The sequence below is a fragment of the Leucopleurus acutus genome, assembly GCF_964270905.1.
Source record: "Leucopleurus acutus genome assembly, chromosome: 8".
NCBI lineage: Eukaryota > Metazoa > Chordata > Mammalia > Artiodactyla > Delphinidae > Leucopleurus > Leucopleurus acutus.
The window spans coordinates 104,480,216-104,505,635 of NC_139151.1; the positions used below are offsets into that span (position 1 = coordinate 104,480,216).

Genomic DNA, 25,420 nt, shown 5'->3' on the forward strand with positions numbered 1-25,420 from the left:
GGGAGGGGGGAGGCTGCTTCCCTCTACTCTCTCCGCACCTCTCCCTCCAGGTCAGGTTGATGAGATGCCCACAGTAGGATGTCCCTTCTCTTCACCTCGGGCCTCTTAGGAACTCTGAACTAGCTCCTGTCCCCCAAGTGGCTGGCCCTGGGCACCTTCCCCTCATCATGTCCCACACTGGACTCCTCCCCTTCCCTCTCCTGCTCATCCTCCTGGGCCCCCATGCCGTGGAGTGATCCCCCATCCACTCAGCCACAAAGCCAGACTCCCCGGCCTCCTGCTAGACACTCCCTTCTCACCTCCCAAGTCCCATCTTTGAGTAATTCTTGATGATTCTATAAAATACCACAGACTTCCCCAATCCACACACTAATCGCTGTGCCCCGGGCCATCCATCACCTACCCTTTTTCCCTGGGGCCCAGCCCTTCTCCTCAGAGATCTTCCCAAAGCCCACTGGACCATACTAGCCCTCAGCCTGAACCCCTTCAGTGGTGCCCCTGGCTCACAAGTCTGGACCCATAACAATCCTTGGGAGGCTCTGCACAGCCCTGTACACGCTCCCCCCCCACCCCCCACCGCCAACCCATCCTTGCCCTCTTCTAACGCACTGGATGTGTCCTCCTTCTCTGGTGGACCTCCGCACAGAAGCTGGGCATGCTCTCTGGCCCTTCTGGTTCTGCTCGACTCCTCCTTGCGCTCTACTTGGATATCATCTCCTCCAGGAAGCCCTCCCTGACCACCTTCCACTCCCCCCAACACACAGGCGGCCTCAGGGGCTTTCTCAGTGTCCGCAGCCTCCGGGGTCCCTCTGCCACACAATTCACTGGGAGGAAACACGGGTTTGGGGGCTGTTGAGGGACGGGGCTCCCGGGTCATACAGATCCAGGAGTGGCTCAGGCGGCCGCACTTCGCAGATCTAAGGCTTAGGCCAAGTTACTACACAAGTCCGTGCCTCAGTTTCCCCATCTGTAAAGCGAAATTAATCGTTCCTCCCCACAGGGCTGCCGGGAGGATTAAATGAAGACGCCAGGATGAAGGTTTAGCATAGAGTAGGCATGGCTCCCGCGAGGAATCACCACAGGCTACGATTCTCATCACCGTTATCATACACGCCCCGCCGAGGGCGAGCGGGTGTCCTCCAGCCCAGGGCGCCGGGTCCGACAGGAGCAGCAACCTTAAACCACGCCTCGGATGTCCCGCCTCCAAGAGCTCGGGAGTCCCGGCTCACTAGTTTCTCGCACCCAACCCGGCGGCGCTCTACACCACTTCAAGCCCCTGCCTGCTCCCCTAGCCAATCGGAGAAAAGACTTTTTCGATCCCGCCTCTTTCGGCTGCGCCACCAGCCAATCAGACCACACCACGAAGAGTCCACGCCCAATGGCAGCATCCCAGGATGTAGGCTCCGCCTCTCGACGGACAGGCCCCTCGGCCCTGGAAGGAGAGGCAGCGATTCAAGGTGGGTGTTCGGGGCTCAGGTGTTAAGGCCCAGCCTGGGCAGCGCGGCATCGGGGTCGAGTGTGCGGCCCCCGTTGGCTCCGCCGGCTCCGCTCCCGGGCTTTATCTCGGCCCGCTCAGAACCCGCGGCCTCTGTGTCCTTGAGCGTGCAGCGGGCGGGAAACCGGCACCGTCAGGGCGCATATGCGCCTCCTGCGCCCGTCGGGTCAGAGGTCATGAGGAAGGGCGGGGAAGGAGCCGGGTTGGGTGCCTGGCACTGAAGTCAGCGGTCAAAAGAAATGGTCCCACTAGAGGTCACAGGTCACGAGAGGGGCACTTTTGGCCTCGGCTAAGTGCCAGGCTCTGGGCTAAACCCTTGGCATCTTCGAGCCTCCTCCATTCTCGTGACCTCCCATTTCACAAGTGAGAAAACCCAAGGTCACTTGGCAGGCTGGGAGACAGTTCCAGAAGGACCTTGATGTTGGGGAGAGGAATTTGATCTTGAGGGTTATTTAAGCCTTTAAAAGGTTCAGCAGGGGAGGGCTGGGGGTGTAAAGGGAGGGGTCTGGCCTGGGTTCACATCCTGGTCCCACCCCCTCAGTGTGTGACTTTGGGCAAGTCACAACACGACTGAGCTGTGGCTTCTCATCTGTGCCTCCCTCTGAGGTCATCATGTGGACAAAGTGACAGTGCGTGTGACCCCTAGCACAGTGCCTGGCACGGTGAGCTCTGAATAAACGCCGGTGGCAGGTGGCAGTGTTAACCTGGGTCAGGTTGGAGGCCGGGAGGGGCTGCACCTGGGAACAGGAAGCCCGTCTGTGCCTCTGACAGGAATGGGGGTGAGCAGGGACAAGCTGACACAGTGGCACTGGGGTCAAGGGTCAAGGCTCCTGCAATGCTAGGGTTCCCGGGGGTGGGGGTGGGGAACCATGCCTGTCTGAGACCCACCTATGCCTCACTGTCTTCTTGCCCACAGATGCGCTGCCTGACCACGCCCATGCTGCTTCGGGCCCTGGCCCAGGCCGCACGTGCAGGTAGGACCAAGGGAGCCTTTCCTGGGTGTGAGGGGCCCAGCCTCCTAGCATGAGGTCGCATCTGCACAGCATAACCCCTATCCTTGCAGGGCATCCCAGTGGCCGGAGCCTCCACAGAAGCACAGTGGCAGCCACCTACAGTGAGTCCCGGGGCGCCTCAAGCCTCAGGCTTTCTGACCATCGTCCTGCCAGAGGCAGGGGAGAAGGCCTGTGTTCTGGTCCTGGCTTTCCTGGGGGCTCGCCCTCTCGGAGCCTCAGTTTCCACTCTGTATAAAGAGGATGGTGATCAAGATTGAATATGATTCTTGGGGGCCGGGTCTGTCATTGCAGGGGGTGGAGGGCCTTCCATGTGGCTACACCGTGTGATCTCAGACCTTCCCCGTGTAGGACAAGGAGGGAGCTGCCAGGTGTGAGCCCTGGGAGCTGTGCCTCTTCATCAGGACCCCAGTACCCAAGCCCCTTCCAACCCCCATCAACTCCTGGCCACACAGGCACAGGGAGAAGCTGGCGAGGACTGCCCAGGGCCTGAGACTGGCCTCGAGGGTGCTCACTGAGGCGGGAGAGGTTTGGTGAATGAACAAACCCCTGGGGGGCCCAGCTGTTGCACCTAGAAGGAGGCCAGACCTCGTTTCCCTGATCTGGAGTCCTTGGGGAGGGCCTGTGTGAGGCCTGCTGCCATGGCCTCTCTGCCCTCCTCCCCTGCAGAATATGTGAACATGCGGGAGCCCTCAATGGACATGAAGTCGGTGACCGACCGGGCAGCTCAGACCCTGCTGTGGACCGAGCTCATCCGAGGTGGGCCCTGGGGGGAGGGGGGAGGCCGGCTGGTCGGGGGCACAGATGTGTTAGGGAGGAGGGGCCCCCTCCCACCATGCCTGTGCCGCCCCCAGGCCTGGGCATGACCCTGAGCTACCTGTTCCGAGAGCCAGCCACCATCAACTACCCATTTGAGAAGGGCCCACTGAGCCCGCGCTTCCGTGGCGAGCATGCGCTGCGCCGGTACCCATCCGGGGAGGAGCGCTGCATCGCCTGCAAGCTCTGCGAGGCCGTCTGCCCAGCCCAGGTGAGCCCCTGACCCCAACTACCGCCCCCCGGCCCCTGCCGCTGGGAGAGGGAGGCCACAGCCTGCTGCAGAGAGAGTGAAGCGGGCAGCCCTGGGCCCAAACTCTGGGCGCCCTGCCGGGTGGGTGTCCCCAGAAAGTCCCTTTCCCGATCTGAGCCTCTTCCCCCCGTGAATGGGAGCTGACTCAGAGGCAGTGAGTCAGGGGAGGGAAACTTCCAGCCCTGAGCAGGCCACGTGACACACGTGGGTCCTGCCCTTGGGGGTCTGGTCGGGGGCGTGAAACCCAGGCCTCGAGCCACGAGGCGGCACCTGAGGGTCTCCACTTTTACCCGGATGCAGCAGCCGTTTCAGGAGCGCTGCCTGTGTGCCTGCCACAGGACCGGACCCAGGGACACGTGTGCCACAGCCGAGGCCCTCACTGCCCCCGGTTGCTGCTCCTTTGAGCCCCTGGCATCTGGTTCTGTCGGAGGGTCCCACACGGACTGTTAGTGCAGAAACAGACAGACACAGCTGGGGCTCTTGGGCTGGCGGATGTGCCCGGCAGGAGCCCAGCAGGCTCAGGGGTCCTCACGGTCCACACAGCGACCCCCTCCCAGCGGCCGCTCCAGGCCACATCTCTGTGACTCCGGATGGCTGCTGTCCACGACCTGCCTCATTTCCTGGACCACTCCCAGGTCCTGCAGGCCACGGGTTGTGGCCTTGCTGTCCCCAGTCTAGCCACCGACCTGGAGCACGTAGGAGAGCCCCGAAAAAATAATAACAGTGGTGGCATCCAGACAGTGAGTGCCGGCTGTGGACCAGGCACTGAGCCAAATTCATGACTCATCTCTGCAACAACTCTAGGAGGTAGAGATTATTATCTCCATTTTTATAGATGAGGAAACGGAGGCACAAAGAGATGAGGCTAATAGCCAAAGGTCCCACTATGAGTGGTGGGCATTACACTCCTGGGGACATCTGAGGGCCTTTGCCACATCCCTCTGAGGGCCTTTGCCACATCCCTTTGAAGGTCCTCCCAGCTGTGGGAGGCCCCAGGCCACCCCTTCCCCCAGCTGGTGCAAGTGTGCACCCAGGAAGTGAGAGTTAAGGACCTGTGTTTGAGCCTGGGCTCTGCCCCTCACGTACTATGTGGCTTTGGGAAACCCCTCAACCTCTCTGAGCCTCAGTTTTCTCATCCATTAAATGGGGATAACTAGATGTAATTGGGAAGGTTGTTCAACATGCAACCGACAGTAATGGGGCATTTTTTTACCGGGTGGGACCCCTTGGGTCTGCAGGTGCTATGGTGAACAAGGCAGGCAACGGCCCTCTCCTTGTGGGACTCACGTTCTCAGGGAGGAGGTGCTGGCCGTTAACAAACAAGAGAATGTCAGCTAGGGCAAGCGCTCAGAGGCCGACGTCCCAGCCGCGCCGGGCGGCCTGTTAGGAGAGGGGTCAGGAGACGTACACGCGGGCCGAGAGTGGATGACAAAGGGCCCGCTCTGTAGGCCCCGGGGGGCCAGTCCCGCAGGAGTGGGAATGAGCCATGGCGGGGGCTGGATCCTGTGCCTGGGGCCAGCGTGGCTGGCAGGTGACAGTACCCTGTGCCACCCCCCAGGCCATCACCATTGAGGCTGAGCCTCGGGCCGATGGCAGCCGCCGGACCACACGTTACGACATCGACATGACCAAGTGTATCTACTGCGGCTTCTGCCAGGAGGCCTGCCCTGTGGACGCCATCGTTGAGGTGAGCGGGCCCCGCGGCGGGGGAGGCCGGGGCGGAAGCTCCTCGGAGGGGCCTGACGTGGCTGCGCCTGCTCCCCCGCTCGCAGGGCCCCAACTTCGAGTTCTCCACGGAGACGCACGAGGAGCTGCTCTACAACAAGGAGAAGCTGCTCAACAACGGGGACAAGTGGGAGGCCGAGATCGCCGCCAACATCCAGGCCGACTACCTCTACCGGTGACCGGCCCGCCGGCTGGCCCGAGGTCCCCTTCTGCCCAATAAAAGAGCTCTGACCTCCCCACCGCCTCTGTCATCAGTCCGCCGTCCAGGCCGAGACTGTCCCCGGCCTGACCACGGCCTGTGGCTTCCTCCATTGGACCAGGTCCTCGGACAGAGTCGCCCTCCTGTGCGACTCTGTGGGACCTGCCAGGCCCTCCCCGTGGCTGGGCCCGGGCCCGTGGCAGCGTGTGGCCCACACATCTTCCTGGGCATATTCCCCAAGGCTCCGCAGGCTGGAGGTCGGCCCAGGTCCACTGTTCCCATAATCCTGTGTGCCCAAGGGGTGGGGCTGGGGCCTGTCCTCTCCTGAGGGCCACCCACAGCTGAGACCCTAAGGACCTAGAGCCTCTCGCAAGGCCGCAGGCAGAAATACATCAAGAGCAGGAACTTGGAAAGGCCAGAGCATCCTTGCTGGGAGGCAGGGGAAGGCTGCTCTGGGGGGGGGGTGACAGTCACGAGGGGGTGACCCAGGCCCTGCTGCCTGTGAGCTGACTCTGCCTCTCCTCCAGCCACATCCGCTTTTCTCCCCAGCTTCCCCAGACCAGGCTGCTGGCATGGCTTCTGCCGCTCAGGACTTCCTGCTTTGCAGTCCCAGCCAAGTGACATGGTTCCTTCTGGGGCCACACGCAAGCCCAGTGGCAGCAGAGTAGCCAGAAACAGCCCCCTCTAACTTGGTGCTAAGAGGTGTGAGAGGATTTCAATTCATTCTCAGCAGTGAGGAAACTGGCTCAGAGGGGCGAAGTATCCTGCTCAGGATCACACAGCACACATCTGATGAAAAAACTAATTCGGGCCTGAGAGATCTTGGAGTTCCCTTTCTCCATTATTTCCAAAAGTGCTTTTTACAAAACACTGATCTCCCAAGATGCTTCTTGGAAGGGTGTTCTAGGGACCAGTAAGTGTGGGAAATGCCCCAAGTGCCTCTCCCCTCTGAGACAGGCACTGCATGATAGCATATTCAAGGCTCTGAGAAGGCCTGCAGCAAAGAAACCCAGATTACCCAGCTCATTACCAGGAAGCCCCTTTTCTCAGATCCCCTGCTGACACCTGGACCTACTTACCAGGCTAGGATGGGCCATCTCCTGATGCAGAAGTGGCCCAGGACTTGTGTGGGCCCCACCACTGGCCAAGGTTTTGGGGTCCTTTGAACCCACAAAATGGCACAGAGGTGAAGTGCAGGACCAGGAAGGAAGACTTGAGCCCGGGGAGTGTCCACGAGTCCAGCACCACTAGTCCTGCTGGCTGCTGGGGGCAGGAGCTCTCCAAAAACAAGGCCAGTTGTAAGAGGCAGGCTTGAAAATCCTAAATCGCCTCTAATTTTGCTTTTCCCACACATAACCAGCACTAGATGCTTGACATGGAGCCTCCATCTGTACGCAGGTAAATAGAATACTTTCATTTAAAGTGGATGAGTCTAGGGACTTCCCTGGCGGTCCAGTGGTTAAGACTCCACACTTCCAGTGCAGGGGCTGTGGGTTCGATCCCTGGTTGGGGAACTAAGATTGCCCATGCCATGCAGCACAGCCAAAAAAATAAAAAATAAAATGGATGAGTGTATCCAGCTCCTGACTTGATTCTCTCCCTTACTGCTGGGTCAGAGTGCAGCTCTAACGCCATTTTGTAACATGATAGAGTTCCAGTTTGCCCTGAACAGGAAGTACTGACCCGAGGCCCCCACTGGTACTCAGTTTGGTTGTGTCGAGGTTACTCCTTGAAAGTAGCCCCTCCGTGCCCCAGAAAGTGTCTCCCACTTTGCTGAAGACACTAGCCTTGGCTGTGACTCAGTTGCCAGCGCCCTGCTCTGGGGCTCCGTTTGCCCACCCTCCCCCCACCTCTCACAGGCCCTTGCCCTGAGGGGCCCCAGCGGGTGCAGGCTTGGCCTGTCCAAAGTGCAGGCAGCTGGACAGTCGTGAGCCCCAGGTTGTGGGTGCTGCGACAGGACAAACTGCACGGAGCTCAGTAGCAGCAAGGTCATGGGGACACATCCAGCCACAGGAGGAGTGACAGCCAGGGCAGAGCATTGCCCAGTGCCTGCTGGGTGCGGGTCCCAGGCCCTGGCCCTTGGTGTCCTGCTGCCATTGAGGAAAGAGGCCCAGAGAAGGGCAGCCACCCGCCCAAAGGCCCAGACCACTGGACCTGGAGTCCAAGGTGGTGGTCAGAAGCAGGAAGCTATAAGGACCTGTGTAATTGCGTGCGGCCTCACGCAAGGGGGAGGGGGTCCTAGAGGTGGGGACACGTAGGTGTTGGGCCCCAGGCCTGAGCGTATTGGGGTCTAATCAGCCCAGTGAGCCCTCTAGATGGTGGAGATCCCACCCTGTAGCCCCGGAGCTGGGCCTAGGTTGGGCATCTCCCCACATCCCGGCCACGTAGATGTGCGCGGTTGGTGCTGGTCAGTGTCTGCTCCAGCCTCCGGGTCTCCTCGCCCGTATTAGGCGGCCCACAGCTCCGAATGGTCTCCCAGCCTGGAGCGAGGAAGCGAGGCCGCCAGGCAATCCCAGCCCAGGGCCTGCCTCCGACCCGCGCTCCAGCTCCCAGGACTCCGGGTGGGGGTTCGGGGCGGGCCAGGGGCGGAGCTTCCCTGGCTCCGCCCCTCCCGGCCCCGCCCGCCGCGGAAAGTGAGTTGCGTGGGCGCCGCGGCGGGGATCTCAGAGCTGGGAGTGCAGAGCTGCGCAGAGCAGCGCCGCGTGCAGCCGACCCGGGGGTAAGTGCCCCAGCCGGGGGCTGCAGAGCCCCCAGTTCTGCCTACCACCCTCGCTTCCCACTGCCCGGGGAAGCGGGGGGTGTCGTGGCGCCCCAACCCAGCTGGGTCAGTAGAGGCAGCTCAATCGTCCGGCCCGCGGGTGTCAGCCGTTGCTGGGGGCCACAGAGGCGAAAGAGGAGAAAGAAGAGGAGAGTGGGGGTGTAACAGCCTATAACAAACAAGTAGTATTGAGCTCAGCTGTGCCGGGCCAGGTGGTGCTCAGAGCTTTCTCTGCTGCATCTTCCTGGCAGGGAGGGACCCATTCTACAGATGAGGAAACTGAGGCCCACCCAACTAGGAAGAGGCGGAGCTAGAAGAGAGCACACGCAGACCCTTGTCTCCAGCCCAGCTCGTCGTGGCGGGCCAGGGGCTCAGAGGAGAGATCTGGTGGTTTTCTGGAGGAGTTGGCCTTAAGCCTCCAGCCTCCCAAGGGAGCAGGAGGAGAGGGGCACAGAGTGACTAGAGCCTGGACCAGTGAAGGGTGGAGACACCTTCATTTGTTCTGTAAATGTCTCTGGGGTGGCCCCTGGCTCAGGAAGGGGTCAGGGAGGATGAGGGGGAGGGGATGAGACAGTGGAGGCCTGAAATGCCAGGGGAGGGATCTGCCCAGGTCTCTGCACCCCTGTGCTCACCATGGCTTGTCCCATCCAAGGGACGTGCCCAGGCCGCAGGACTGCTGCCCTGCCTGGATCCCCAGACCTAGCTCCCTACAACCCCCGTTTGGCCAGCCCAGCCTTTTGGGGTACCTGGGGCAGAGAACAGCCCTCCCCTGAGCGCATACTGTGGGCTGGGACTTCCAAACCTGCAGCCCCAGGGCCTGGCTCCTGCCTGGCTCCGTAACCTGCTGACCCGTCTATAAAACAGGAGTACAGTGCCCCCTCCCCCAAGGATTGCTGTTAGATTTAAATGAGGTATTGCGGGCGAGGGAGTTACATGGGGGCCCTTGTTATTTTTATCTCCCCACCTAGGTCCTGTCTCTGGCGGGGTGGCCAAGTCCCATTCACCCAAAGAGGAAGTGGAGGCCCAGAGAGGGTGAGAGACTCCCCAGAGAACACACAGCTAATCACAGCTTGGTAGGGCTCAGAGCCTTGGTCCCTGGCCCTCTTGCCCACCCTTTCCCGTTCAGGGCCTGCTGCTTCCACAGCCCGCAGCTGTCTCTCCCCATTCTCTCTTGTATTCTCCCGGGGCTGGGGAAGGGGCTGCTTTTCCTTTTTTTTTTTTTTTCTTTTACATTTAAGTAAACCAGACCCAGGAGAGGAAGTGACCAACTAGGCAGGCCCCAGCCCAGCCCAGCCAGCACTGGCAGGGTGTCAGATGTTCACCCTCTCAGCGGGGCTCTGGCCTGTTCCTGTCCCTTCCCCTCCCCCGCTCAATTTGTGAGCTAAGGAAACTGAGTCCCACAGAGGGGCAGGGGCCGGCCCTGGGCCCCAAGGGCAGTGGCCATGGAGCCCTGGCTTGTGGGCTGGGCGTCTACAGGGCCCAGGGAGGCTACCCTGGCGCTCCCCCTGCCCTGCGGGCGGCGATTAAGCAAAGGCCCGGCCAGGCCCTTCCTGCCCATTTCAGTTTCCACAGTTTCACTTTTGTTGGTTTCGACACCTGGAGGGCTCCTACCTCGGCCCCTACCAGCTCGGCTGCTGCCGGACAGCCCGGGCCTCAGGGGAAGGTCCCGCTTCCTCAGCGCCCTCTGTCTGTCCTCTCTACCCTTCCTGAGTCCCAGAGGAGGCCCCCACCCCTCAGCGCCCACAGACCGGCAGGGAGGGAGGAGGGCCCTGGCTGCCTGTGGGGATGGGGCGGACCTCAGCCCTGCTGTTCCTGTCAAGGTTGCTCCCCAGGGTGAAAAGGCGAGGGCAGTCAGGTGGCCGGCGCTGGAGGTGGCCCTTGGCCTGGGGCCCCGAGGATGTGTAGGATCTCGGGTGAGGGCAGGTCACAGAGAGGGGACAGGAGGAGCAGGGGCCAGGTGTGAGAAGAGCCAGTGTCCCCAGGAGCCACTAGGGGTGCGGGGTAGGGGTCTCAGACGGGGCAGAGCCAGCTGGGAAGGAGCTTGACGTTGGACTGTGGGTCCGGCTGTAAGGTCAGATCGCCGCTTACTTCCTGTGTGACCTCAGCACCCCGCTAAGCCATCCTGGGCCTCAGTCTCCCCATCTGTCAGATAGGGGTGGTAGCGGGACCTTGCAGGATCATGTGAACCCAGAATTCACACCTGGTGGGGAACTGCCTGGGACCCCACCCGCCTGAGCTCCCACCCCTGTCGGCCCCACAGGACCATGGGCTCCATGTTCCGGAGTGAGGAGGTGGCGCTCGTCCAGCTCTTCCTGCCCACAGCTGCTGCCTACGCCTGCGTGAGCCAGCTTGGGGAGCTGGGCCTTGTGGAGTTCAGAGACGTGAGTGGGGCCGGGGTGGGCGTGAGGGGAGGCCTCGTTCTTGGGTGTCCCATACGGTGGACCATCTCCCCCAGACTGACCCCCGGCCCTGCTTGAATCCCGGCAACCTCTGCCATATACACTTTGCTCTCAGGCTGGCTTTACTCGTGACTGAGACCACCCTGTGCCAGCCCGGGTTCAGCCAGGCCTCCTGGGCCCTGCCTCGCCCTTCCCAGGCCACATGGGGTCTGGTGTGTCTTCAGCTGGGCATCTGGAGGGTCACAGCGTACTCAGCACCTTTCTGGGGGAGGCAGCTATGGCCTGAGGAGAGCCGGGCCTGGGCCCTGGTGGGGGGACCTCCTTGGCCCTCTGCCTGGAAAACTGATCCCTCCGTTTGGCAACCACAGCTCAATGCCTCGGTGAGTGCCTTCCAGAGACGTTTCGTGGTAGATGTTCGTCGCTGTGAAGAGCTGGAGAAGACCTTCGGTGAGTTGGCCCTGGGCCCACACCCCAGGCACACTTCCTGGAGGAGGCGCCAGTCAAGCTTGGTCTGAAAGGAAGAGTCCGAGTTGCCCAGGCGGACGGCAGAGAAGGGAGGTCCGGGCCAGGCCCTGCAGAGCCAGGACGGGGAAGCTGGCATCTTTGGGGTGTTCTTGGGTGAGCTGAGCAGAGGGTCCAGGCCAGGCCCGGCTTGGAAGAGGCCTTGAATACCGAATGAGGGCTCGGGACTTCACCCTCTGGGTGCCAGGAGCCACCCATAGGTTCCTAAGCAGGAGAGAAGCATGGACAGAACTTTTTCTGCTGCAGATGGACTGGGGTGGGCAGAGGCCAGGATCCTGGGTCAGGTGCCACCAAGGAGCAGCTGCTTGGCCCTGGGCAAGAGGGACCCCTGCCCTGGGTTCTATTCTGGAAACGCCTCTTAGGAGGGTCCTGTAAGGTGGAAGGATAGAGCATGTCTGTTTAATGGTTAGATTGACTGATAGGTTTTAAGTCATCAGGCAGGTACCCTGTGGGCCTCCATGCAAGCTCTCATCCCCTGCAGTGCTAGGGCCACCTGCCCGAAGACCGCTATGGGACCCAGGCCAGGGGCTGGGGACGGAGAGCAGCCCAGGAGAGCCCCAGGGCGGGGGGAGGCGGAGAAGACCTGCAGGGATGGAGGTTTAGCCTGAGGTTTTTCCGGGGTCTCAGACTCAGTGGATCAGTTAGCTGGTGGCCAGCAGAGTTTGGGGTGGCAGTTGAAATTCCCTAGATGTTAGCCATCCCTTGGCTAATAGTGGCCATTGGCTGGTGGTGGCTCCTGAGCCGGCTCCCCGATGCCCGTCCCTCTGCACCCAGCCTTCCTGCAGGAGGAGGTACGGCAGGCTGGGCTGACGCTGCCTCTGCCTGAGGGGGCGCTGCCGGCGCCCTTGCCCCGCGACCTTCTGCACATCCAGGAGGAGACGGATCGCCTAGCACAGGAGCTCCAGGTCGTGCGGGGCAACCGGCAGGCCCTGCGGGCCCAGCTCCACCAGCTGCAGCTCCACTCGGCTGTACTGGGCCAGGGCCACGCCCCCTCGGTCAGCTTCAGCCCGGGCAGGGCGTGGGGAGGGGCGGGGGCCCCAGGCCCCACCTGGGCCGGGACTCATGGCGCCTCTCGGCTCCTAGTTGGCAGCCAGCCACACAGATGGGCCCCTGGAAAGAACACCCCTGCTCCAGTCCCCCGGGGGGCCGCACCAGGACCTGAGGGTCAAGTAAGTGAGGGGCAGCTTCGCTGTCTTTCCGGTTGGTGCAGGGGTGAGGCAGGCCAGCTCGGACTTCTTGTCCAGGGCCCTCGTGCAGCCGCCCTCAGGCCTGGACTTCCCTTTGCCCCTGGGGGTCTCTTCTGGCCCTGCCTGGCGGGCTCCTGCCTCCTCTGTGCGGACGGGGGCAGTGTGCCTGGCCCGGGTGAGGCGGGGGGAGGCCGGAGCAGTCCCTGCCCAGCCCCGCCTGTCCCTGCAGCTTTGTAGCAGGTGCCGTGGAGCCCAACAAGGCCGCCGCCCTGGAGCGCCTGCTCTGGAGGGCCTGCCACGGCTTCCTCATCGCCAGCTTCAGGGACGTGGAGCAGCCCCTGGAGGGGCCCGTGACGGTGAGCGGGCCAGGCGCGCAGGCTGGGGTGCGTGCTGGGTGGAGCCGGGACTGCAGGGTGATGTGCGCCCCGCTCCGGCAGGGTGAGCCTGCGACGTGGGTGACCTTCCTCATCTCCTACTGGGGCGAGCAGATCGGGCAGAAGATCCGCAAGATCACTGACTGGTGAGCCCCCGTCGGGTGGGGGGCCGGCCCCCCGCTGCCCTCGTGCCCGGGCCCCTGCGTGTCACCTCCACCGAGCCCGCTCTGTCTGCCACACTGCCCTGTGGGCTCCCTTTAGACTCAGCCTCTGCAAGCCCTGGACCCTGTGCCCACCTCACCTCTCCCCTCCTCCCTGCCAGCTTCCACTGCCACGTCTTCCCATTTGTGGAGCAGGAGGAGGCCCGCCGCGCAGCCCTGCAGCAGCTGCAGCAGCAGAGCCAAGAGCTGCAGGAGGTGGGCGCCCGTGGCCTGGCTGTAGCCCTGCCTTCCCCCCGCCCCTCCCCTCCTGACACCCCTCCCCGACCCCAGCTCCTCCTCCCCCACCCCTCCCCTCCTGACACCCCTGCCCCTCCCCTCCCCCACCCCTCCTCCTCCCCGCCCCTCCCCCACCCCTCCTCCTCCCCGCCCCTCCCCTCCTGACACCCCTCCCCCTCCCCGCCCCTCCTCCCCCTGCCACTCCTCCCGACCCCCTGCTCTGGTCGCAGGTCCTGGGTGAGACGGAGCACTTCCTGAGCCAGGTGCTGGGCCGGGTGCAGAGACTGTTGCCGCCCTGGCAGGTGCAGATCCGCAAGATGAAGGCCGTGTACCTGGCCCTCAACCAGTGCAGCGTGAGCACCACGCACAAGTGCCTCATCGCCGAGGCCTGGTGTGCCACGCGCGACCTGCCCACCCTGCAGCAGGCGCTGCAGGGCAGCTCGGTGAGCATGGGGGGTGGTCTCCCGCCCTCCCCTACTGCCAGGCAGGGGCTGGTTTCCTCCACACAACACATCTCCCATTCCCGGTGCCATCAGCGCCGTGCCTTTGCCGGGGCTCATCCTCCTCCAGGGAGTCCACCGTGATGGCCCTGGCCCAGCAAGCCCTCTTCCTGCCCCGACTTCCCAGAGGCCCTGGGATGGGCCGTCACACCCTGGAAGCTGCACTGGGTGTTAAGTTAGAAACCGGGTTCAAATCCAGGCTCTGCAGGTACTGGCCCTGTGACCTTGGGCCAACTGGAGGGAGCCTTGGGCTCATCTGTGAAATGGGGTTGCTGACCCTGCTTCTAGGGGTCGCCGTGCTAGGTGCTCACCTGTGGCCATGGGGCTCCCTCTCCTGGGCCACCTGGATGGGAAGAAGCACGCTTCTGTTTCCCGAGTGACTTTTGGGCCAATCTCTGGCCCTCCCTGAATCCCCCTGAACTGGGGCAGGTGGGGCTGGTCATGCTATTTCACAGGGAGAGGAGGGGCTGCCCTGGGTCCCCTGGCTCCCACCCAGCGAGTCCCCACAGTGCTCTCCATCTCTAGCTGGCCGTGGCTGGAGGGTCCGAGCGTCCCTGAAGGCCCCTGCCATCAGTCTTGTCTGTCTGTCTGCCTGCCGGGTGCCCCAGAGCGAGGCGGGTGTGAGCGCCGTGGTTCACCGCATCCCCTGCCGGGACATGCCCCCCACACTCATCCGTACCAACCGCTTCACGGCCAGCTTCCAGGGCATCGTGGACGCCTATGGTGTGGGCCGCTACCAGGAGGTCAACCCCGGTGAGAACCACCACGTCCCCAGCCCCGGCCTTCGGGAGGCTCAGCTGCTGCCCTGGGTGGAAGCATGGGAGGGCTGCATCGCCACCTGGGCCTGCCCCGCCCTCCTGAGGTGAGGGGCGCACTCCTGGTCATGTTCTTGGGGGTCCAGTGGAGGCACTTCACGTTTATCCCTCACAGACACCCCCACTGCCCTGCTGTTAAGCTAACAGGGGAACCAGCAGAGTTGTGCAAAGGATAGCAGCTTTGCAGTAGGAATGGACCAGGTTGGAGGTCCTACTCACTTACTTTGATGAGTTTCTTAGCTTCTCTGAGCCTCAGTTTCCTCATCTATAAAATGGGGATGATGGCACATACCTGAGCGGTGTTGGGAAGATTAATGATCGCCAAAGGTTGCAAACCAGTGGTCCACGAGGCCAGCATCAGTCTGCAGACGTGTTTTGCTTGGCCACGTTGTCTGGCCACGTTGAAAGGTTTGAATTGGGTGCAGCCCCAGGTCAGGTTCTCCCAGAAGCAGACCCTGAGATGGGGTCTCTGATGCAAGTGGCCTATTAAGAGAGGTGTTCCTGGGAGAAACCAGTAAGGGACCTTAGGGGACGGGGAAGCAGGCAGGAAGGGGAGAGCTGAGTAGGGCCAGTCTCAGGTGAAGCCCAGCCTCAGCCTGAGCCTGCAGGGAGCTCTAGAGCATGAAGGACACTATGGTGTGTCCACCTCAAGGCTGATGAGCAGGGCTTTCAAACCCAGCGCCCTCAGTCGTCTGCCAGCCCTCGCGGGTGGGCAGTGAGGCCGTCAGCTCCAGGCACGTCCACCTGGGTGCTCACTGGCCTGGCGAGGCTGCTGCTCTCTAAGTGGCCCACTGGGCAGAGGGTTGCACAGAGCTGCCAAGGGAGCTGCGGCCGCCTGGGCAGAGCCTCAGTGTCTGCTGCGGGTGCCAGGGTTTAAAGTGGGAGTTTTCGCAAAAGTCTGCATTTTCTCAAGACTGGCGAAAAGTGAGAGATTTGGCGACATGGCCCACCTCCAACAGGCTGGAGTTGGGTGGTGGCAGCCCCCTCCCGTTTGCCAGTGCCCGTCCCGAGGGCAGCAGGCACTGGCTTTCCTCCCTTCCTGGCCCCCTCCTCCTTCCTGAGGCCTGTGGGACCTGGCCTGTCATCCGCCAGGTTCCTCTCCCTCCAGACACCACCCTCCCTGCAGAAGGCTGGCTGCGGTGTGGCCAGTGGCCCAGCATCCCCCGTGTCACGGGGTAGGGGCTGCAGTGCATCTCTGTGTGAGCCCAAAGAATGGGTGTGAGGGTGAACCGTGATGAGGTCCCTTATGGGAGGCCAGGGAGGGGTCCTGCCTCATCCAGTGGGCAAGAGGCAGGGTTTGGGATCCCCGGGGCAGTACAGGCAGCACATGAGGATGGAATCCAGGGCCGTGTGGACTGAGACCAGGGTCACGTGGTCCTCTGGGGCCTGCTGACCCTGCAGGAGCAGCATCTGGGAGCTTGACGTGGGGCCCCCAGCCCATTTCACCTGCCCGTAGTCCCTCTGCGTTAGCGGATGCCAGTCTGGTTAGAGCAGGCCTGATCACCAGATATCCGCGGTTGGTAACATGCCACCAGCTCTCAAAGCAGTAGCTTTGCGGAGGTATTCGTTTCCTGGGGCTGCTGTAAGAAAGCCTGACAGATGGGGCGGCTGAAATGATAGGTGTTTATCGTCACTCAGTTCTGGAGGCTGGAAGTCTGAGATCAAGGTGTCGGCAGGGCTGGTTCCTTCTGAGAGCTGTGAGGGAGAATGTGTTCAGGCCTCTCTCCTTGGCTTGCAGACAGCTGTCTTCATGTTCGTATGGCATTCTCCCAGTGTATGTGTCTAAGGTCTAAATTTCCCCCTTTTTACAGGGACACCAGTTATATTTGATTAGGACCCACCCTAATGACCTCATTTTCACTGGGTTACAACTGTAAAGGTTGTATCTTCAAATAAGGTCACTGTCTAAGGTACTGGGGGTTAGGACTCCAACATATCTTTTGTTGGGGTGGGGGACACAATTCAACCCATAACTGGGAGGTGCGTTAGAATCCTAACACCTATGAGAAATTGTCCCTATTTTACTAAAGGGAAGCTGAGGTCCCAGAGGTTAAGTGACCAACTCGGCCTTCTGGAACTTGCCATGTGCCAGCCAGGACTACCACTGGGCTCTCTCTGCTTCTGCTTTAAGCTCTTCTCATAAATAATAATAGCTAGAACTGCTAACGTTATATTTATGGTCTCCCAGGTACTGTCCATGGATAAAGTCATTTATAACAGTCCTATAAAGTGGTGGTATTTTTATCTCCATTTTGCAGATGGGGAATGGAGGTTCAGAGAGGTTAAGATACTAGCCCAAGGTTGCACAGCTAGTAAGTGCCTGGATCTTGAGTGCAGGCAGGCGGTGTGGCATCCCTGCCTGGCTACACCACCTTCATGTCTCCTGGGGCCCCGGAGCCTGGCTTGGGAAGCCTGTGTGGCATCCTGTACAGGGATTGGGGTCCTGGCTGACCGCGTGGCCCCTCTGCCCGCAGCACCCTACACCATCATCACCTTCCCCTTTCTCTTCGCCGTCATGTTCGGTGACGTGGGCCACGGGCTGCTCATGTTTCTCTTCGCCCTGGCCATGGTGCTGGCCGAGAACCGGCCAGCCGTGAAGACGGCGCAGAACGAGGTGAGGGGCGACGGGGTGGGTGGTACGGGGCAGGGCGGGGCGGGGCGGGGGGGTCCGGGCACAGCAGGGGGCCCAGGCCGGCTCTCGCCACGCCTCTCTGCACCCCCAGATCTGGAGGACCTTCTTTGAGGGCCGCTACCTGCTCCTGCTCATGGGCCTGTTCTCCATCTACACCGGCTTCATCTACAACGAGTGCTTCAGCTGCGCCACGGCTGTCTTCCCCTCGGGCTGGAGCGTGGCGGCCATGGCCAACCAGTCGGGCTGGAGGTGAGGCCCGGCCGTGCCCGCCCCGCAGCCCTGAGGCCCCCGGGCCCCTGACCAGCCCGCCTGCTCTTGTCACAGTGACGCCTTCCTGGCCCAGCAGCCGCTGCTCTCCCTGGACCCCAATGTCACCGGCGTCTTCCTGGGACCGTACCCCTTCGGCATCGACCCGGTGAGTCCCGGCCGCCTGTCGGAGGCGGTGGCGGGCAGGAGGGCGGGTCCGGGGCTCCCCGCTCGCCCAGCCCCTCCCAAGCACCAGGCCCAGTTCCGGGTACAGGAGGCAGGAGCCCCCCTAGACCAGGGCCTGCGTGGCAGGGGGGCCTGCACTGCAGCCACTTGAAAAGCAGAGAAGCGAGTCCCAATGAGGGCAGCCTTCTGTAGTCCCCTCTGTGCCAGGCAGGCACCGTTCTGAGCCCTTATTGAATTGACTTGATGTCTAGTGCTCGTGACAGCTCCATGGGAGCACGTCAGTACCGTCCCCATTTTACAGGTGAGGAAGCTGAGGTTACACGCCCAAGGTCACCCAGCTAGGAAGAACTGGGGTTGGGGCCCAGGCTGCCCGGCCCAGTCTGTGCTCTTAACTGTTCCCTTCTGCTGCCCCTCGTCGGGCAGGTGACGGGTTGTGCAGAGGCCCTGGAGGGGCAGACAGGCCGATGGGAGTGACTCGGGTGAAGAGGCCCCTTCACGACACCCATCCCTCCTGCCACCACAGGTCTGGAGCCTGGCTGTCAACCACCTGAGCTTCCTCAACTCCTTCAAGATGAAGATGTCTGTCATCCTGGGGGTCACCCACATGACCTTCGGGGTGGTCCTGGGAGTCTTCAACCACATGTGAGGACCGGGGGCCTTGGGGTGGGGGGGCCAGGCAGGGCCAGGGTGACCTGGTGACCCGGCTCCCTTCCTGCCCCAGGCACTTCGGCCAGTGGCACCGGCTGCTGCTGGAGACCCTCCCCGAGCTGGTCTTCCTGCTGGGGCTGTTCGGCTACCTCGTCTTCCTGGTCGCCTACAAGTGGCTGCGAGTCACGGCCGCCAGCGCTGCCTCGGCCCCCAGCATCCTTATCCACTTCATCAACATGTTCCTCTTCTCCAGCAGCCCCACAAACCGGCCACTTTTCTCCGGGCAGGTAGGCTGGGGCGGGGGTGGGGGTGGGGCGGCGGGGGTGGGGGGCTCACACCCCGCCCTGGGGCTCCCTGGTGGCTCGGCCTCTCAGCTGCAGGATCCTCCACGGAGAAGTGGGATGCAGGCCTGAGGCCGTGAGACAGGGAGGTCGAGGGGGCCTCCCTGGGAGCTCCCAGCAGGGGTGGTGGCTTCTATGCCCAGAGGAATTCCACACGGGGCGAAGTCCCTGCCTGGTGAGGGGCCCTGGACTGGAGTGGGCTGCGGGCTCCCCGGGCCCCTGGGGAATCACGTGGCCCGAGCTGGCCGGTGGCTCGCAGGGGCGCCCTGACCATCGCCCCCTCCTCCCCTGCAGGAAGTGGTGCAGCCCACGCTGGTGGTCCTGGCCCTGGTCATGGTGCCCGTCCTGCTGCTTGGCACGCCCTTGTTCCTGCACCGGGAGCACCGCCGCTGCCACTCTCGGAGGAGGCAACAGCCGGTAGAGGCAGGGGAGCCTGGGGGTGGGGTCCTGTCCGGGACGTGAGCCCCATCTGGGGCTGGGGGTCTGTGATGCCGCTGCACCACCTCTAGGATAAGGACACAGCCGGGCTTCTGGACCTGCCTGACACGTCCCTGGCCAGCCAGGGCTCTGATGAGGAGCAGGCAGGATGCCCAGGGGACCAGGCGGAGGCCGAGGTGGGTATGGTGCCTTCCTGAGTAGGGGATGGCTTCCGGCCCCACCTGCCCCTCACTGCCACCTGTCCCCCCAGTTTGTCCTGTCCGAGGTGTTCATGCACCAAGCCATCCACACCATCGAGTTCTGCCTGGGCTGCATCTCCAACACGGCCTCCTACCTGCGCCTTTGGGCCCTGAGCCTGGCCCACGCCCGTGAGTCCCGGCTCCTTCCCACACCCGGCTGCTGGATGCGTGGCCCCCTCTGGTTGCTTCTTTTTTTTTTTTTTTGCGGTACGCAGGCCTCTCACGGTTGTGGCCTCTCCCGTTGCGGAGCACAGGCTCCGGACGCACAGGCTCAGCGGCCATGGCTCACGGGCCCAGCCGCTCCGCGGCATGTGGGATCTTCTCAGACCGGGGCACGAACCTGTGTCCCCTGCATCGGCAGACGGACCCTCAACCACTGCACCACCAGGGAAGCCCTGGTCGCTTCTTAGTATCCCTGTCTGTAAAGGGGGGACGTCGGAGGAGGTCCCCCGCTGGCCCACGGGGAGGGTGGGCTTCGGGACGCCGAGGTGGCTTGGTGGTCCCCACGGTTCCCTCCTCCACCTGCAGAGCTGTCACAGGTCCTGTGGGCCATGGTGATGCGAGCCGGCCTGAGCATGGGCGGCGAGATGGGTGTGGCGGCTGTGGTGCTGGTCCCCGTCTTCGCCGCCTTCGCCGTGATGACTGTGGCCATCCTGCTGGTGATGGAGGGGCTCTCGGCCTTCCTGCATGCGCTGCGGCTGCACTGGTGAGTGGCCGCCTGGCTGGTGTGGGCAGCACGGTGGCGGGGGGGGCGGGGGGGCGTCCCCTCACCCGCTCTCCCTTCTCACCCCAGGGTGGAGTTCCAGAACAAGTTCTACTCGGGTAATGGCTACAAGCTGAGCCCCTTCACCTTCGCCGTGGAGGGTGAATAGTGCCCACAGCCCTGCCCTTGCCTTGCTGAGCAGGGAAGAAATAAAGGGGAAGGCCCAGGGCCCGTGTCTTGGTCTTGTCTGGGAGGCAGGGGCTGGGGCTGCTGGGTGTGGAGGAGCCTGGGCTCTGGCATGGGCTGGTCCTGCCCCTGGGAGCCTTTTGGTTGGATGGACGCCACGCCAGCCTCTGTGCCCGTCTCCCTTATGTCTGTCTCTGCAGCTGAAGTTGGTGTGGGGGGTGGGGGGAGGTGGGAGCCACTGGTCTACGACCTGCGGCCTCAGGATGTCAGGATAGGACCCATGAGCACATCTGCAACGATCCCAGACTCTTGGGGTGAAGGGGGGCAGAACTAGGCCCAGGGAGGGCTGTTTCCAGTACATTCTAGCTCAGAAAGATTGTCCTCCCAGGCTGGGCCAGGGGGAGTGAGCTCCCCATCCTTGGGGATATGCAAACTGGCTGTACGATGATGTCTGGGCTACCCTGGGTATGGAGGGTGGTGCCTGGCACCAATCGGCCAATATTCTCACGTGCCTGTGCTGGCGCTGGCCCCCGGCACTCAAGATGCTCTGCAGCAGAACGCAGCCTGGGACACCTGAGCCGGACCCGGCACTCCACATGGGACAGTGGTGTCACACCCAAGGCCAGCTTCCCGCAGACAAGGGCAGAGGCTCGTCCAGGGCACCCTGAGAATTGCCCAGGGCTCCGAAGGTCAGAAAAGGGCAGAGCCAGACTCCAGGCCCTGCCTCCCCAGAGGCCACAGTCTTCCCCCATCCCTCCCTGGTGGGCAGTCCTGCTGCCAGGCCATCCTTCCACTGGGGGGAGGGTGGTGGCATCCTCGGGCCTCTCTGGTCTGGGTCCCACCCCCAGCTGGGTGGCAGAGCCAGTGCTTCCCAGAGGCCTCGTTTTCTCCTGCTGAGGAGCTGCCAAGTGGTTCTTCCGGCTGGAGGCCCTGGGAACAAAGGCTGCCTTGAAGGCAGAGACGCCCTGGGCGCGGCGAGCCGGGAGGCCTGGCCCCATAACCTGGCCCCGTCACCGTGGCTCTCAGTCTGGCCAGTTGCCGGGAGGAGCCTGTCCCTCCAGAGCCCAGGGCTGCCCCGCTCGGGGCCCCCAGATGCTGGGCTGGGGTATGAGGGGCTGTCTGGCTGCAGTATGACACGCCTGGCAGAGACTTGGCTCCAGGAAACGTCGAGAGCAGTGTCTGGTTAGGAACAGAGGGGGTGGTGTGCGTCTCAGGATCTGGCCCAAGCCCAGGACTCCAAGCTCTATCTTCCTGGGGAGCAGAGCTATGCAGAGACTCGCAGGGTAGGGCAGGTGAGGGGAACCCTAAGCAGGGGCTCAGCGCCGAGAATGTGGCATGTTTCGGGGGTGGGTGGCAGGTGTGACCCCAGGGAGACGCTAGCTGGCCCTGCCCTGGCTTTGACGCGTGGACAGCCTGGCTGGAGAGGGCTGGCTGCTGGGGAACCAGCATGCGCAAAGGCACTGGAGGGGGCGCCCCTGGGGCGTGGGGGTCACATCAGGAGACACAGAGATGGGGGGGGGTCACCTGCACTGGGGACAGGCCTGCTCGGGCAAGTGTACGGTCTAATCCAGGAGGATGACTGAGCGAACAGATGGGAATCCCAAGAATTCCACATACAGAGAATGCAAGTGACAGCCAGCGAGTGGATGTGAGGGAGACTGACCCCAAAGCCACCTGGCAGAGGAAAGCGCGAGAGGGCCTGGTGTCTTAGGGATGAGAGAGGCTGGGGGCAGGGGGCGGGCAAGGCCGGTCGGACCCTGTGGGCACAGGCAGGAGCTGGGAGCTGTGTTCTAAGATCTCACACACAGAGCAGCAGCATCTAGGGCTGTTGGGTTTTTTAAAAGAACTTTATTTTTGGCTGCACTGGGTGTTTGTTGCTGCATGCGGGCTTTCTCTAGTTGCGGTGAGCGGGGGCTACTCTTCTTTGCGGTGCGGGGGGTTCTCACTGCAGGGGCTTCTCTTGTTGTGGAGCATGGGTTCTAGGCGCGCAGGCTTTAGTAGTTGTGGCTCGCGGGCTCTAGAGCGCAGGCTCAGTAGTTGTGGCGCACGGGTTTAGCTGCTCCGTGGCATGTGGGATCTTCCCAGACCAGGGCTCGAACCTGTGTTCCCTGCACTGGCAGGCGGATTCTTAACCACTGTGCCACCAGGGAAGTCCCTAGGACTCAGTTTTATTGCTTGGATATCATAACACACTCACCTGGTTAAAACTTTCGGTGTCTAGCAGGCCGGGCAGCGGAAGTCCCCCTCCTGCCCTGACCCAGCCGCTCAGTTCCCTCCTGGACAGCCCGGTGCTCCCCCCTCCCTCCCGCCCAAGGGCTTCGCCTCCGGAGCCGGGTGGACGGAGCCGGGTGGACACACTGGAGACCTCCCCGAGACTAGGGATGCATCCGAGGGTGACAGCAGAGGATGAGCTTTTATCTTTTTTATTGTTTGTATAGTACAGTCTTTGTGGTAGCAGGAATGTATGCACAAAAAACAATTCAAATAAGAGTTCAGAGTGAAAAAAAAAAAATTTATCCCAAAGGACTTTTAATACATATGGATTTCACAGCTATACTCTATCCCCGCCCCCATACTCCACATACAGGCTGCGGTTTCCCACCAGAACGACCACATGAGGTACACTGGGGAGCAGTGAGGGCAAGGTTTCCCTCCCGCACCCAGCACACCGAGGCCCCAGCACCAGGGCGACAGGAGGCTTCCCTGGGGCACGACCATGCCTGGGGGTGGGCAGCTGGCCCTGTCACAAGAGCCCAGCTCCAGGCTGAGCAGAGGTGGAGGGGAAAAGGCTGCAGAGTGTGGGACAAAGCAGCCCGCTCCCTACCAGGAAAGCGGATTGGGCAGTGGGGGGGCCGGGGTGGGCATGTGTGTCCACGTGTCCCCGTGCAGCCTGCTGGCCCTCTGTGGCCACGGCCCACTGCCTGCCCCAGAGCCGGGGTTAATAAAGCACTTTCAGTTAGAGGGCATGGCGGGGCTGCATCCAGTTAGGGTGAGATTCATCTGAGATTCACCTGCAGAGGAAAACACGGATGACAGGCAGCAGTCAGCGGGCAGCCACAGTCATCCCCGCCTCTGTGTACCCCGCACCTCGGGGGCGGTCTGCATCTCCCAGGACCCCGGTCAGGCCACGGGGCATCGGCAGTGTCGCTGCCCACTCGCCGCCCTGCACACCGGTTACCTACAGAAAGCCCGGTCAGCACTGTTCACCAGCGCGGTCATTAACATCCTTTAAAGATCAACATTAACCAAAAGGCACCTGCAGTGACACTGCTTACTCTTGCTGTCTGCCCCACCTGACTGAAGTAGAAAATGCCTTCTCTAGATTAAGGGGGTCTGAGATGTTGCACTATTGCACTAGTGTACTATCATTCTGCTTCCTGATCTCACGTCAGAGTCCTAGAGAAATCGTAAACAAGATATGAAATAAATGTTCCTCAATTTTAATACAGTCTTTCGTATCATACACATCTGTGTTCGGCAGCGAGACGTCCGAGCCTTCTTGCTGCAGATACAGTAGTCGGAGCACAGAGGGAGCCTCAGGCTCGGCCGCCCCCGCGCAGTCCAGGGATGCAGTGCAGGCAGGCCTCCCCAGTCACACCCCAAGCTTCCTCTTCTGGTCGAAATAGGCATCGAACCTGGCCTGGGCATACTCCTAGGAGACAGAAGGAAGAGGGGCCTCACCAAGGGTCCCGCCCGCCCCCCGGCACAGAGCAGAGCAGCTCCGTGTGCTGCAGGCCATCCAGGAGCCGCGCTGCTCTCAGGACGGTCCTCTCCCGCTGGCAGCAGCCCCGGTCACCGCCTTCCCTTTACCCTCAACGTTCCCCACTCGATCAGCTGCGCCGGCCCGGCCCTGATATCCCAGACAGGAGACGGGACTTCTGTCTATGTATCTGGTGCAGCATGGTTCACCGACTCATTCACCTTGAGCGCTACAGACGCGGACTGACGGACACAACAGAGGCTTCTCTGTCAAAGCCCAAGGTCCCTGGGGTGTTAGCAAGGGTAGACAGACGGTAGGTGCCACCTGTTTGCTGCAGCACCATTACTAAAAGGACACCAGGAGGGAAGTGAGAAAACCTGGCCAGCCACCGGGCCCCTGGGTCCCTTCCCCTGTCTGCCCACTGGTGTGCAGAACAGTCTCTTAAGGGCCACTCCAAATCGAAAAGTCTGCAGTGCTAGCTGCCAAGAGTACAGCACCACTTCAAAAAAAATTAACGTTGAGGTATAATTTACCACAAAGCTTAACTCATTTAAAACGTGCGGTGTTCGCTAATGCACACACCTAGCTCAACGCCAACACCACAATCACCCTCAAGGTCCTCCTGGGTCTCTGTAGTCAAGCCCACCAGATCGCGACAGAAAGCTTCCACGTGAGTGTAATCGTCCGCTACGTCCCCTCTGGTGTCTGGCTTGTGACTAAGACACATCCACGCTGCCGTGGGCAGCAGTGTTCGTGGCTGAGTAGTTTTCTGTGATATGGCTCCAACACAGTGTGTTCACCCAGTCATCTGCTGATGGGCATGTTTCCAGTTTGGGGCTACTGAAAATAAAGCTGCTGTGAGCACCTGAATACAAGTCTTGGCGTGGAAACAGGCTTTCATTTCTCTTGGATCAATACCAAAGAGAGGGACTGCTGGGTTGTATGGTAAGTGTAGGGTTTTGTTTTCTTTTCTTTTCAACTTTTAATTTTATTGAAGTACAGTCGGTTTAAATTTACTTATTTATTTTGGAGGCTGCTTTGGGTCTTCGCTGCTGCGCACGGGCTTTCTCTAGTTGCAGCGAGCAGGGCCTACTCTTCATTGCGGTATGCGGGCTTCTCATTGCGGTCGCTTCTCTTGTTGTGGAGCACGGGCTCTAGGTGTGCGGGCTTCAGTAGCTGTGGCACGTGGGCTCAGTAGTTGTGGTGCATGGGCTTCGTTGCTCTGCAGCACGTGGGATGTTCCCAGATCAGGGATTGAACCCGTATCCCCTGCGTTGGCAGGCGGATTCTTAACCACTGTGCCACCAGGGAGGTCCCGGTAAGTGTATGTTTGACTTTATAAGAGGCTGTCCAACTGTTTTCCACGCTGGTTTCACCCTTTTACATTCCCACCAGCAACGTATATGAGGTCAGCTGCTCCACAGTCTTGCCAACATTTGGTATCGTGAGTTTAAGTTGTAGCCATTGTCATGGGTGTGCAAGGCATCTCACTGGGGCTTTAACTTGCATTTCCTTTATGACTTTGTATCAAGCAGATGAAAAGATGCTTACTGGCCATTAGTTTACCTTCTGTGTAGTGTTCAAATCTTTTGTCCACTTATAAAGTAGGTTGTT

At 61.6% G+C, this 25,420-nt stretch overlaps 3 protein-coding genes across 8 annotated transcripts in view; 2 read left to right on the forward strand and 1 right to left on the reverse strand.

Annotated features, from left to right (window-relative positions):
- The first annotated feature begins 1,393 nt into the window (after positions 1–1,393).
- NDUFS8 (NADH:ubiquinone oxidoreductase core subunit S8) lies at positions 1,394–5,526 on the forward strand. 3 transcript variants are annotated; one of them, XM_082844648.1, is made up of 7 exons: positions 1,394–1,457; positions 2,412–2,469; positions 2,559–2,609; positions 3,175–3,264; positions 3,360–3,532; positions 5,130–5,258; positions 5,344–5,526. In XM_082844648.1, the coding sequence occupies exons 2-7, from the start codon at positions 2,412–2,414 to the stop codon at positions 5,473–5,475; spliced, it is 633 nt and encodes a 210-aa protein (XP_082700774.1). In that variant the 5' UTR covers positions 1,394–1,457; the 3' UTR covers positions 5,476–5,526. The 3 variants fall into 3 exon arrangements, with proteins under 3 accessions (XP_082700774.1, XP_082700775.1, XP_082700776.1); XM_082844649.1 differs by lacking the exon at positions 1,394–1,457 and adding an exon at positions 2,074–2,157; XM_082844650.1 differs by lacking the exons at positions 1,394–1,457; positions 2,412–2,469; positions 2,559–2,609 and adding an exon at positions 2,777–3,033.
- Positions 5,527–8,157: 2,631 nt separating this feature from the next.
- Positions 8,158–20,148, forward strand: TCIRG1 (T cell immune regulator 1, ATPase H+ transporting V0 subunit a3). 3 transcript variants are annotated; one of them, XM_082843954.1, is made up of 21 exons: positions 8,185–8,214; positions 9,222–9,285; positions 10,514–10,634; positions 11,021–11,099; positions 11,949–12,169; positions 12,258–12,343; positions 12,591–12,717; positions 12,799–12,881; positions 13,058–13,151; positions 13,403–13,615; positions 14,281–14,425; positions 16,962–17,101; positions 17,211–17,368; positions 17,444–17,534; positions 18,075–18,193; positions 18,273–18,486; positions 18,835–18,957; positions 19,050–19,154; positions 19,229–19,346; positions 19,746–19,923; positions 20,011–20,148. In XM_082843954.1, the coding sequence occupies exons 3-21, from the start codon at positions 10,518–10,520 to the stop codon at positions 20,087–20,089; spliced, it is 2,490 nt and encodes an 829-aa protein (XP_082700080.1). In that variant the 5' UTR covers positions 8,185–8,214; positions 9,222–9,285; positions 10,514–10,517; the 3' UTR covers positions 20,090–20,148. The 3 variants fall into 3 exon arrangements, with proteins under 3 accessions (XP_082700081.1, XP_082700080.1, XP_082700082.1); XM_082843956.1 differs by having other exon boundaries at positions 12,850–12,881; XM_082843955.1 differs by lacking the exon at positions 9,222–9,285 and having other exon boundaries at positions 8,158–8,214.
- Positions 20,149–22,562: 2,414 nt separating this feature from the next.
- CHKA (choline kinase alpha) overlaps positions 22,563–25,420 on the reverse strand; it is a 62,497-nt gene continuing 59,639 nt past the window's right edge. For both annotated transcript variants that reach the window (XM_082845663.1, XM_082845662.1), the window contains one exon: positions 22,563–23,758. In XM_082845663.1, the coding sequence (XP_082701789.1) occupies positions 23,699–23,758 (60 nt within the window). In that variant the 3' untranslated portion in view covers positions 22,563–23,698. The remainder of the gene's footprint in view (positions 23,759–25,420) is intronic.